General features: G+C 41.4%; 2 protein-coding genes across 7 annotated transcripts in view; both read right to left on the reverse strand.

The window, feature by feature from the left end:
• Nucleotides 1-2,279, reverse strand: part of GALNT3 (polypeptide N-acetylgalactosaminyltransferase 3) — a 50,455-nt gene extending 48,176 nt beyond the window's left edge. Inside the window, exon 1 of one of the 2 annotated variants that reach the window (XM_048869926.2) lies at nt 2,084-2,279. The gene's annotated coding sequence lies outside the window, so the exon portion shown is untranslated. Of the gene's footprint in view, nt 1-1,982; nt 2,053-2,083 lie in introns of those variants that run through there. The other variant, XM_075117909.1, reaches the window with a different exon arrangement.
• A 1,078-nt stretch (nt 2,280-3,357) lies between these two features.
• The window catches only part of TTC21B (tetratricopeptide repeat domain 21B), a 113,424-nt gene continuing 104,417 nt past the window's right edge, over nt 3,358-12,364 (reverse strand). For 3 of the 5 annotated variants that reach the window (XM_048868814.2, XM_048868810.2, XM_048868815.2), the window contains one exon: nt 3,358-12,167. Coding sequence is in view for 2 of the 5 variants with exons in the window: in XM_048868810.2 (XP_048724767.1) it covers nt 12,090-12,167 (78 nt within the window). In the remaining 3 variants the exon portion in view is untranslated. The remainder of the gene's footprint in view (nt 12,168-12,364) is intronic. The other 2 variants (XR_007359062.2, XR_007359063.2) reach the window with 2 other exon arrangements.

The following is a 12,364-nucleotide window of genomic DNA, read 5'->3' on the forward strand; positions in this document are numbered from 1 at the left end:
CGTGGGCAGGGGTCCTAGCGAATAGCGTAGCTGAAGTTGGCGTATCTTAGGTCGACTTACCTGGCTGTGAGGATGGCAGTGGCGAGTCAACCACCACCGCTCCCCCGTCGACTCCGCTTCCACCTCTGGCGAGCTGGAGTTCCGGAGTTGATGGGGAGCGCGTTCGGGGATCGATCACTACCCGCCGACCCAGCGGGTAGTGAAGACCTGAAGTCAGTGGTGTGAAAATTCCACAGCTGTGAGAGACACAGCTGTGCTGATGTAAGTTTTCAGCATAGACCAGCTCTGAAGCATCTTGCACTGGTCACTCTCTGAAGATAAGATGGACCATGGGTCTGACTCAGTATGGACATTCTTATATAATCCATCCAGAAGTTTTGGAATGTTTTGGAGGAGGGGCTTTGCTGAGTATTGTTTTGGATAAGTGTGTGTTGGAGAGAGAGAGAAAAAATTAGCAGAACAGAGAGAAACTGAGAACAGACAAGAATAAAGAGGCAGAGGCAAAAGGCAAGAAAATCAAGCATTAGCTTCTGAGCACAGCATGACCCTAGAAAAAGCTAGATAGCAAGTTCTCTGGGTCTAAAGTTGGCTAAAGAGGCTTGATGCTGTAAGCTAAGAAACTGGACGTTTTGTTCTTTCATAGAATATCAGGGTTGGAAGGGACCTCAGGAGGTCATCTAGTCCAACCACCTGCTCAAAACAGGACCAATCTGCAACTAAATCAAGTTTTTTCCTCCTGCATTCACAGAAGCAGGACTTTGTACATTCCTTGTAAATAAACAAGACTGCATAAAACAAGAAGACTCCACCCACTTCTACTTCCAACTGGAACATCCACAGCAGTGGCACCAACTGCGGGTGGGAGAGAAAGGGCAAATGCTCCCTCCCCTCACCAAAGGTTTCTTGGTCTATACTACAGAGATAAAAGGGTCATGATCTGACCTCTTTTAAGCAGTGCTGCCATACTAAATCAGTATGGCTTCTGTCAGAGAGGTCTTGAAGCGTTCCTCCAGCTGTATAATCACACCAGTACTGAAATCTGATCTGGCTGTCACTCCAGATGGAATGGCCAGGCCAAATTTCAGGGAGTGGCCCTGTGGACCGGGTCACACCACTCAAATTTGGCCTGCTGCCAGCTAGAGTAGCATTGCAACTTGGTACACAGGGAATCTGTTCCTGTACAGCACAGCCTAGTCTGCCAAGAACTCTACTCCTGGTGCCACTGGCTCATGCACTGTGTGGATAAGAAAGAGGGAAGACTCCTAGTGGAGACAGACACAAGGTCCCAGACCAGAACAGCTTGTGTGGATGGGCAGGGACGATAATTTACATCCCCCCCCCCCCCCAACACATGTGTCTGATTTGGAGCCATTGGTTTCCCCAGGGCTCTAAACTCTGACAAGCCACTTAAGATTAGAAAGGGGCAGCATTATATTGAGGAGCAAACAAGTTGCCCGCAGCACCTTAACTGAGTCATGAGACTAGCCAACCCAACCAGGATACGCCTCCTTTAGTCAACAGGTCTGTTTGAGAAGCGGTCCGGATAACAACTAGCGTTTCCTGGAGACTTGTTTGCCCTTCGTCACACAGCAGCAGCAGCTCGCTTCTACTTTCTAAGCAGCCTTCAGCAGCCGCTTGGCTTTGCGCCTCCCCGGGAGCGGGCAGACGCACCCAGCCGCTAGACACAGAGCGGGGCTGAGCTGCCGGGGGCTGCGCTGGAGCTTTTCGCAGAGGACCGGGGGTGGGGGTCCGTCCCCGGGCGGGGTGAGATACCCACGGCGCTCCTGTTTGTCCGCCTCGCACGGGACAGTTACCGGGGAGCTGCGGCCACCACCCCGCCCTGAGGAGATTGGGCTAGGCCCTGCCAGCACGCAAGCGGGGGGCCACGGCCCGGGAACCAGCCGCTACCACACGGCCCGGGACGGTGGAGCAGTAGCGGCCGCCTCAACAGGGCTCCTAAGGGACGAGGCGCCCCAACTTACCGGCCCTGGGGTCCTCGCACCGCGCCCTGAATAGCTCCCCCCTCCCCGACCCAAAGGGTCGGCGTCGGCGTCCAACACCGCCAGCGGCGGGGACAGCTCACCTAGTGGGGCGGGAATACGTGGAACAGGCGGCCGGGCTCTCCTCAGCGCGCCTCTCCAGCGGCGGCGTCCAGGTGAGCTCCAGGGGCTGGGGCCGGGGCCCGCACTGCGCCTGCGCACAGGCCCCTCCCCGGCTTTACCTGGCCGCCCAGGTGCGCGAAGCAGGGAGCCTGAGGGAAGCCCGCGTGCCCCAGCCGCCAGGGACACTCACCGGCCGCGGCTCCACCTCGCCCCACGGGCCCTCGGCGCTCCTTTGCTCCTCAGCATCTGCTGCTGACAGGAAGGCTCCTCCTGGGCGCCGACAGCAGCCGGCGGGCGCTGTTGGCTTGAGATACGCACCTGGTTTTCCCGAGCCCTGGTCTCAACCGGGGTGGGGGGAAGCTCCCCCGGCCATGGGCCCAGCCTAGAGGTTGCAGAATTAGCCCGAGGAAGCTCTCACCTCCACATGAAATGCATATTAATCTACCAACCACTTTCAGAGGAGGAAGAGGCTTCCCACTTCCATGGCCAAGGGGCACAGTTTCAGCTGTGCCACTCAGTGCCAGTCACACTTTCCCTCTTCTGCCATACAGGAGAGTTTATTTCAGGTAAGTAGCCATCAACCACTTCTGTAGTGGGATAAAGTTTACATATTGTTGCCTTTGCTTTGAAACACTCCTACAAAGCCATGATCATTGCTCCCCCTACCCCACTTTGTCAGACTTGCACAATCCCCTGGTAAGTTACACCTGACCAAGCAGCGCTGCATAAACAGTTCAAACAGTCCTCAGGACTCTATTTTTCTTAGTTTTACCAGATTTCTGCTATTTAAAATTCATTTAATTCTTTGGGATTACATTACAGGATTTACAGAATATAAACATTAGGGTAGGGACAGCTAGTCAGTGTTCATACAGCACTTACTACACTGAAGGCCACAGCTGGTGTAGGGTATATATCACACTAAGTCTAATAATACACTGTTGTAATAGTATAAGAATTACTGTCTTTTAATACAGTTTAGTTTTTTTGGCTTGCCCTATCGTTCATCAATTGCATTTCACAGTAGATTCTGCAGTTCTTTGCTTTAATTAATTATAATCTTCACAGAGGTATGACTCATCTGACATGAAGACTGATCCATATTAAGAATTTTTTAGTTCTGTACAAATAAATTTGAAGGAATGAACTGTGCCTTGTCTAACGGCCTTGTTCTAATGAGGGTTCAGACAAAAGACAGCAAACACACTTGAAGTTAGATTTATGTAATGTTAGAAGAAGCTTACTATAATGAAGGTTCCACAAGAAGCACTACAATTTTATTATGATCATATTGTTTGCATACACATAGCACAAAAGAAATATCAAAACTGTACAAATCTTAATATTTAAACCTTGTACCTCACAGAACATAGCACATTTGGTAACATTTCCCTTAACTTTGTTTTGCCCCTGTTTTCTATAAATAGTTGCATGAAGTGAGTAATTTTTAGGAAAATTGTGTAATTTTCTACCACCCCCCCGTTTAATTTCTAAAGTGTAGATGTGTTTTCTCTTGCAGGTTTCAGGGCTGACATTTAATTGAGCAAAAGGATAAGTGCTGCATGTAAGCGTTGGTTGACCAGGTACACTCAGCACGTGTTACTGGGGAAAAAACATTTAAAAAGCCCTTAGAGATAGGATCACAGTGAGTTCCTTCCTTTTATAATGGCAGAATAAAATGTCCTCTCAAACAGTGTGTCACATACTGCAGAAAACTTTCAACTTTACATATAATAAATTCAGAACCAAATTTGAGGTGTGACGCTGTTCTGAAAAGTGATTTGGTTGGGAAAAATGACAAGGGGATGTCCTATATTTGTGTCTTTCAGACTTCCAGATCAAATGTTCTTTATATATAACTTTTTAAAAAATTAAACAGAATCTCAAAGTCAAGCTGTCTTATTTTCTGGCTCACGGGTAAGTATTCTACTAGAATTAAGATAACTAGTTTTGCTGAGCCAAAATGGAATCCAGCTCATTCTCCTATAGTTATACTGACTGCAATGGTAACAGGAATTAAAAAAACCCTACAACTAACAATTTTAATCAGGAAAGCAAGCACCTAAAATTCCTGGTTCCACTGCGTATGCAATCTGGATCTGGGCTTAATCACACTGAGCCACATGCTTACCATGATTCATACTAATCTATGCTGATTACTGAGACCACTTCCAGATTATGAATACAAGGTGTTCCCGTATGAGTTCATCTAAGTAAACTCTAGTCTACCTCCTAGGCTTTATCTCCACCCTGTAAGATGTTAAAAGTACAACTTGCCTTGCCTATAGTAAAATTCCACCAAACGTTAAAAAACACTTTCTCCTAGTGAATACAGTCTAATGTGTGGTGAGCATCATGTTATCTAACCCCATTCTATTCAGTCATGTTCAAATATGGCAAAAATTTGTAATGTGCACACCATCTAAAAAGATGTCAATTTTCAGAGGAGGACTGTATTAACTCATTTCTCAATTTTCTGCTAGTTCGCTAATTATCAATACTAGTGTTATGTATGTTTAAACAAAAGGCTGAGCAGGGGAAAACCCATTTTCTCTTCAGAGTTATTTCTGCAGTGAAATAAAAGTGGTTCAATTGTAAAAATAATTTCTATTTGCACTCTGATATTACAAAATGAGTTTATGATTTCACAGCAAGATTAAGAAATAAGAAGCTGGCCCTGAAAGACCTTTTTCAGGATGTGAAATAATTGCACTAGGAGGAGCACAATGTGGCAGATGAGTTACACTACTTTATCTAATTTTTTTTTAAACCCATGGTCCACTCTAGAAGTCCTGTAAGTAATAGAAAAAAACCCCAGATCTAAAGTAAGAGCTAGGGCTATAACTTTTTCAAATAACAAGGGTTAAATGTGTTCAGACAATTGAATAGAGGTAGCAGGTAAAGTTCTGTTCATGGTGTGTTTATAATCACCACAGGAGTAGAGCTTCAGGGCTGTGGTTTTTAGGGGCAGTGAAAGGAGGGAGTTTCATTAATGTGGTTGACAGAAAGGGGGGGCTCGAGGTCTGGAATGAGGAGAACACCTGGTCAGGAGTGAAATATGGCAGGGACAGATGGATGCTGTTGTTTCAATTCCTGCAGAGGTTAGGAGCATCACCTCAGTCCTTATTTGGGAGGTTCAGTTTCTGCACCACTGCACATCCCAAAATGGTGTTCCTAATATCAACAAGACTAGAGCATCAGATGCCCCTTCCTCCAGAACATACTCTTCCTCACCAGCTTCTATGACAATTATTTAAAGCTCTCTGGGTTGTTTCTACTATCTTGCACTCTCTGCCATACATTAGGTTAAATACAATCAGAAGTACATGCTTTCCATTTAAAGTACTAGTGTACATTACTAATAAAATTTTCTTAAGTCAACAATGAACAAAATAAAGATTGTGTTGTTCTAAAGGAAGCATTGTTACACAGGAAAAAAAAGTGGTTTCCTGAGGCTTCATCAATTCCATAGGTCACTGCAAATCTTAGAGCATATTGCATAAATACCGGAGAAGGCACAGCAATTTGGGGCCACTGAAATTTCACTTGGCCAGCCAAGCAAAGAATTTGTAAAGCAAATAGCCAAAACCCAAAAAGATGTAGCACACCATCACAAGTAGACAAAGAAAGAAAGCACTAGAGAGGGAACACTGGTTTTGGAACCTCTGCCAACTTGAAGAGGAATGTTTCAATCTTAAGCTAGTGTCCTGATTCTCTTCCCTCAGGAAAAAAAAACCAAACACAGAAAAAAATCTTTTCACCAAAATGTAGAAAAAACCCAGGAATTTTAGAGACAGAACATTATAAGTCCTCTTGTCCACCCCATACTAGCATAAATTGGTCCCTACTGTACCCATTTGAATTTGAAATGACTAATATGCTGTATATTATTTTATATTTTAATAACAGTCACTTAAAATTTGTTCTGCTCAGTTTCATCGCAGCATTCCTAGTTACATGCCTCAGGCTCTCTCTAAAGAAAGATACACATCTCTTCCGTGATGTGTGCATCTTTCAGTTACTTATAGTCAATATTTTATACTTCCTGTTGATCATCAGTTAGCAAAGCCATACAGATTTACTTTCTCCCCACCCCTCAGGTCAGTCCCTCCAGGCCTTCATTTTTATTTATTTAGCATTTAACAAAATGGGAAGGAATTCAGAATCTCTTTCTGGTACTGAATTTCCCAGAACTATATCAGTATTCTATGTGCAGTCTCACCAGTGCTGTACAGAGAAATCAGTTCCCTAGTCCATGACATAATGCCTTTGCAGACAGCTCAAAATAGCTTTTGCTTTCTTTGCCACCATATCAAATTACAAGCTCCTATCCAATTTCTGTCCATCATCACTGTAGGTACCTTTTGGCATTGTTTTCCAAGAATCTCCAATTGAATATCCGTGTTTACAATTATTTCCCCCTAGATCTGTTTGTATTTTCCAGATTTAATTTCATATCTCACCCATATTTTTAACATCTGACTTGGTAATTTTTTGTCCCTGCTGATATTTGGAGCATCTTTTAATTTAGTACGATCTCTAAATGTCATTAGTTTGCCATTTACCATTTCTTGCAGATCATTCAAAGCTATCCTGTTTTTGGATGCTATCACACTGATTCAGAATATTCAATAACCAGAATACGGAGTTATCTTTTACTGGAATATGCAAAATGTTCAGTGTAAAACTATTCTAACAAAAAACACGTTTACTGCTTTCTCATGTTATATTTATCCAGATCTTTTCACATGAGGCCTGGGAAGTTCTGTCTTGATAAAATGACGAAATTTAAAATGCTGGCATTCAGTATTTGTTTACAATACAAGGAACCATATTATCCAAAACCAGTTTTAAAAAACATTGTTCCCAGTAAGGTGCCTGTGAAAGTTTCTACAATTTCCCTGGTGAGCATAGGCTAGGTGTAACCATCTTCTGGATGAAGGCCCTGATCCTGAAACTTTTACGCATCTGAGCAATTTTACACATTTAAGGAATCCCACATGCTGCAGTGATAATGGATTGTTAATACTGATGAGTCAAATACTCTATTTTAAGTGTAAAGTTTTCTTAATTGAACATCTTAATGTTTGATGCTTAATATTTTAGTACATGCTTCAAGGGTAAAATCCTGGCCCCACTGTTTAATGAGTTTTGCATTGATTTCACTGTGGCCAGGATTTCATCTCTAATGTCTAATCTACAGTGGAAAAACTCTTTTCAAAGACTGTTCTTGTCAGAAAGGTTGCTGGCCAGCACAGGCTTAGTCCAACAATAACTTCATATGAATAAAATTACTCATGTTTCAGTGTTTGCAGAATTAGGGTTTAGGTCCCTAATTTAAAGTTGTCCCTATTATGGACCCTCCTTAGTGTGGCTACAAAAATTTGCAAAGTGGTTCATAACATAGTTAGACCTAGTCTAAACTGGCCAGTGCAAACATGTTGTACTCTTATTTTAAAATGATTCAGTATTAGTTTGATTCGTCTGCTTATTTTAGCTAGTGAAATTATTGCCATTTTACCTCTAAGATAATTGTTATGGTCTTAGCATAGTGCTCAAAACAGAGAGAGAAAAGCAGTCTACCAGAGCCTGTTCTGCTTACAGTCAGAAAAGCTACCCTATGGACGTCCTCCTAGAAAATATTTCAGGGATCCTAAACCAAAAGGAGGGGGGTGAGAAGACACCTTTGGTTTGTGTTGCTATAGCCACAGGACACTTAGATCTCAAGTGAATGAATCAGTAGAAAACACACTCACTCCCCTCCCTTGTTCACCAAAGGCAAGAGTGGAAGATGGGTTGCTAGGAAACATCATACTGAAGATTGGAGCTCTTTGAAATTAACATAGCTGACTTCCCTCAGTCTCAGGAGCCTCTTCTGTTCAAAACCATTATTAGGAAGGTGGCTTGGAAAAAGGCTGCAAAAGAAATAAATACTAAAATAAGAAACAGCAGATCAGGAATCAGCATTTCCAATTAACTGGAATAAATAGAAATGAAACAAGGTCATTCAGTTAAAAAAAGCAGCTTGAGAGAGAAAATAAAGAATACAAAATGATAAGAGTTTGAAGTGGTTCATATGTACCAAAGAGAAAACATTTAATTCATCTAAGAAAAGTACATTTAAGCAACACTTAAGACAGACTGTCTATAATCACAGCATACTTTTTCATCTTTAGATTTAAAGGTTTCTTCTCTCACTTCCCTCCTAAAAAGATTTCATCCTTAACAAGACATTAGGGACGGGAAGGCTCAGGGATTCTTAATGGAAGATTGGAAGCCTTTTACCAGGGTTGCCAATATGAATACAGCCCTGTTTGGTAAAGACAGGAAATTATAACAATCAGATAGATGGTAGTTGCGTGCAGAAAAGGACCTAGGGGTTACAGTGGACGAGAAGCTGGATATGAGTCAACAGTGTGCCCTTGTTGCCAAGAAGGCCAATGGCATTTTGGGATGTATATGTAGGGGCATTGCCAGCAGATCGAAGGACATGATCGTTCCCCTCTATTCAACATTGGTGAGGCCTCATCTGGAGTACTCTGTCCAGTTTTGGGCCCCACACTACAAGAAGGATGTGGAAAAAAACTGGAAAGAGTCCAGCAACAAAAATGATTAGGGGACTGGAACACATGACTTATGAGGAGAGGCTGAGGGAACTGGGATTGTTTAGTCTGTGAAAGAGAAGAATGAGGGGGATTTGATAGCTGCTTTCAACTACCTGAAAGGGGGTTCCAAAGAGGATGGCTCTAGACTGTTCTCAATGGTAGCAGATGACAGAACAAGGAGTAATGGTCTCAAGTTGCAGTGGGGGCGATTTAGGTTGGATATTAGGAAAAACTTTTTCACTAGGAGTGTGGTGAAACACTGGAATGCGTTACCTAGGGAGGTGGTGGAATCTCCTTCTTTAGCAGTTTTTAAGGTCAGGCTTGACAAAGCCCTGGCTGGGATGATTTAGTTGGGGATTGGTCCTGCTTTGAGCAGGGGGTTGGACTAGATGACCTCTTGAGGTCCCTTCCAACCCTGATATTCTATGACCTTGTAGTCTCAGTTCAGTTCCTAGCAACTAGTGTTTACATCACAAAATGGCCATGGATCAGACCTTCCTTACTCCCTCCCCAGTTTGCTCTTTCAAATGAGACAGCCAAGATTAAATGGACAAGGTGGATGAGGTAATATCTTTTAGTGGACCAACTTTTGTTGGTGGGAGAGACAAGCTTTCGAGTTTACACAGAGCTCTTCAGGTCTTGGAAATGTACTCAGTGTCACAACTAAATACAAGGTAGAACAGATTGTTTAGCGTAAGTAGTTAACACATTTCAAGCTCTGTGTAAGCTTGAAAGCCTGTCTTTCTCTCACCAGAAGCTGGGCCACTAAAAGATATTACCTTACCCATCTTGTATTGCTAATATCCTTGGACCAGCATGGCTACAACACTATATACAAAGATTAAATGGATACAGAAACAGAACTACTCGTGCCTCTTTTGAATAGCATCTTCTAAGTAGCATCATGGAATAGATCATTCAATTTTCACTTTAGACTTAAAAGCCAAGTGTTGATCCAGCTCCCATTAATGCAAATGGAGAGAGGCCGAGGCTGGCGAAACTGGGTTGGGTGAATCTGTGGCTCCCCTTCAGTGATTCAGGGGCTGTATCTACACTATCAAAAAAGGGACCTGTGATTCATTAGTGCCCTCTGATGCAGTTCTGATGGTGGTAATAACTGTGGAAGCTGCAGAGAGTCCAGGCCTGCCTATAAGCCTTTACCATGTCATCTAACCCCACTGTTAGACAACACACTAACAACAATGCCTGAGTCCCACTTAATACAACATCTTTAACCACTACCCCCACCAGTAGAGCTGCATTAGTGAATTATAGATCTCACTTTTGCTAGGGAAGACAAGGCCAGGAGTAGACATACTGCACCATAAAACACATCTCTGAGCACAGTAGATACAAGATCTGTGCGGCAGTCAATATTGTTCCATCTGAGCAAAATAATCATTCACAAATGACCTCAGGGGCCAATCCCTCCACAAGACAGCAGCTTTTCTTCACCCATAATCTACAGGATTTGGAACCTGCATCCGTCCCTTCCTCTGCAGCCCTCCCAAACAGTCCCTTCAACAAGAACTGTCAGAGGAAACTACGCAAAGTTAACTTTTCAATTTCCTGTGTTGTGTCCCTCACCCACAGATTTTACTGCAAAATGCCTTGATATGGTCCCTGTTAGTTTAAAGAAAGTCAACCTGGATATTGTATCCCAATTACTGGTAGCTGTGTCAGATATGATTTTGAAGTTGTCTCCTTGATGTAGGCTACACATTCTTAACAGACATTTTCAAGTGTCATGTCTTTTACGGACCTTACAAAATGTCAACATAAGAAGCCAGAATTACTTGAGGAAACACTGGCTATTTTAGGAAGTTAATTACTGTTTTAAAAAGTTCTCTTTTCTTGCCAAAATAGCTTTTTTGAGAAAGATAAACACAATGTGCTATTTGAAGACATAATGCTGTAGTGTAACAATTTCTGTAGCATAAGATATTAGACCAGTCAAGAGAAAAGCATTCAGAACCCATTCACTAGTCAGTCTTTCCCATTTGTGGGATGAAACTGTTCTTATAGGACAGCCAGTATCTTGTGTACAGAGTACAAAATCTTTGATTGCTATACCCAAAGTTCTCTCTCTGCAAAACATTTATAGACTAAATGAGACAAACCATAATTTGCTGCACACACATAACTATTAGTTATACACGGATGTACTACATAAACAGATAGACAATCAAAAACAGAAGTATTTCAAAATGAAATACTTCTAGTTCGAGCGTTAAGAATATGTCTCACAACTGGGAATATTGATTTTCCTAACCTTTTAAAAATCAATTAAATAGCTATACCAAATAGTAAAAAAAAATTAATCTTTGTTACTAAATGCTAAATCTCAATTAAAATGTCATTTTCATTTAAAACCATATTAAAATATAAACTTACTGCTTTCCCAGTTTAACCATATAGCTCAGTTAAAAGTGAATGTAAATAAAACCTCATTTACAAATATCTCAGTAGCAACGGTATAAAGAAAGCTTACATTGAGATTGCTAATTAAGTCCATTTGCTAGAACTGAGAAATCTTAAGTAATCACTGAAGGAGAATTAAGGACAGGTTTCTTCTTTACTGATGAACAAAAACAGTGACCTCCAGAGGAGGAGAAAAATTACACTGAGTTTAAAATGCTGTGTCACAAATGACAGCACTTAAGAGGGGAAATACCTTATTCTTGTTCCATTCATTCCCTGCCTCTTCTCTTATCAAAGATTGCTATATGCTCAGGAATTATAGAGTGTTAGTCTATTTTATTTTAAACACAAGTTATTTACAGTGTCTGTTATCTTCCAAAAACATTTTCAAATTATATTTGAAACTTTTTGATAGTAAGTAAATCATCACTAGCAGAAGATGATGAATATTCTAGTTGCGCGTGAATCCATTTGTGAGAAGTGTATTCAATCAGTACTACATAAACACATGTGGCTTTCACTGTAGCTATTTGTATTTTCAGATTCTTCTTGTATTTTCACTTCTTCACACAGCAAAGTAGTATTTTTTCCAGTTGTGGAACAGGACTGCGAGATTGGTTATTTGTTTACAGTTTAAAGTTAGTACCTTCTAGACGATAGCACAGGAAATCACTTGTCATTTAGTTTCCTGTCTAGTACAAAATTGTAATTCATACATACTATTTCTTTTTAAGTTTATTAAATCCTGATGTACAAAAGCCTCCTCTACTGGAGAAAAGATAAATCCACAACTCTGAAGAAAAAAATCTCTTTTGTCCTTGAAGAGTAACTATATATGAGATCTGGACGATGTGTACAGTATTTCTAATATTTACATACTGAATGGTCATTTCTTCATTGTAATATCCAATACATAATTTCCAAAATTGGATAAAAATTCAGTGATTCATACAAATAAGGTTCAAGTCCTTAAGGATGCACGAGCCTTGTCAAGTATTTCCTTTCTGATCTTTGGGTAGTTTGGGTGTGCTTTTAGGACCTGTTAAAGGCAAACAATACACACAGTTTAAAACCAGTTATAAAGCATGCTAAAATGAACAAGTACTGTCATCAGATATTTCCATCATCATTTTGAGCTTCATTTTAAGCCTTCTAATAAATCAGTAACAGTTTGATGATTTTGTTTATAAATACATAAGATATTTCATCACAGCAGATGTACAATGGTCATAAATA

Source organism: Caretta caretta, chromosome 11 (genome assembly GCF_965140235.1).
Source record: "Caretta caretta isolate rCarCar2 chromosome 11, rCarCar1.hap1, whole genome shotgun sequence".
NCBI classification, from domain to species: Eukaryota; Metazoa; Chordata; order Testudines; family Cheloniidae; genus Caretta; species Caretta caretta.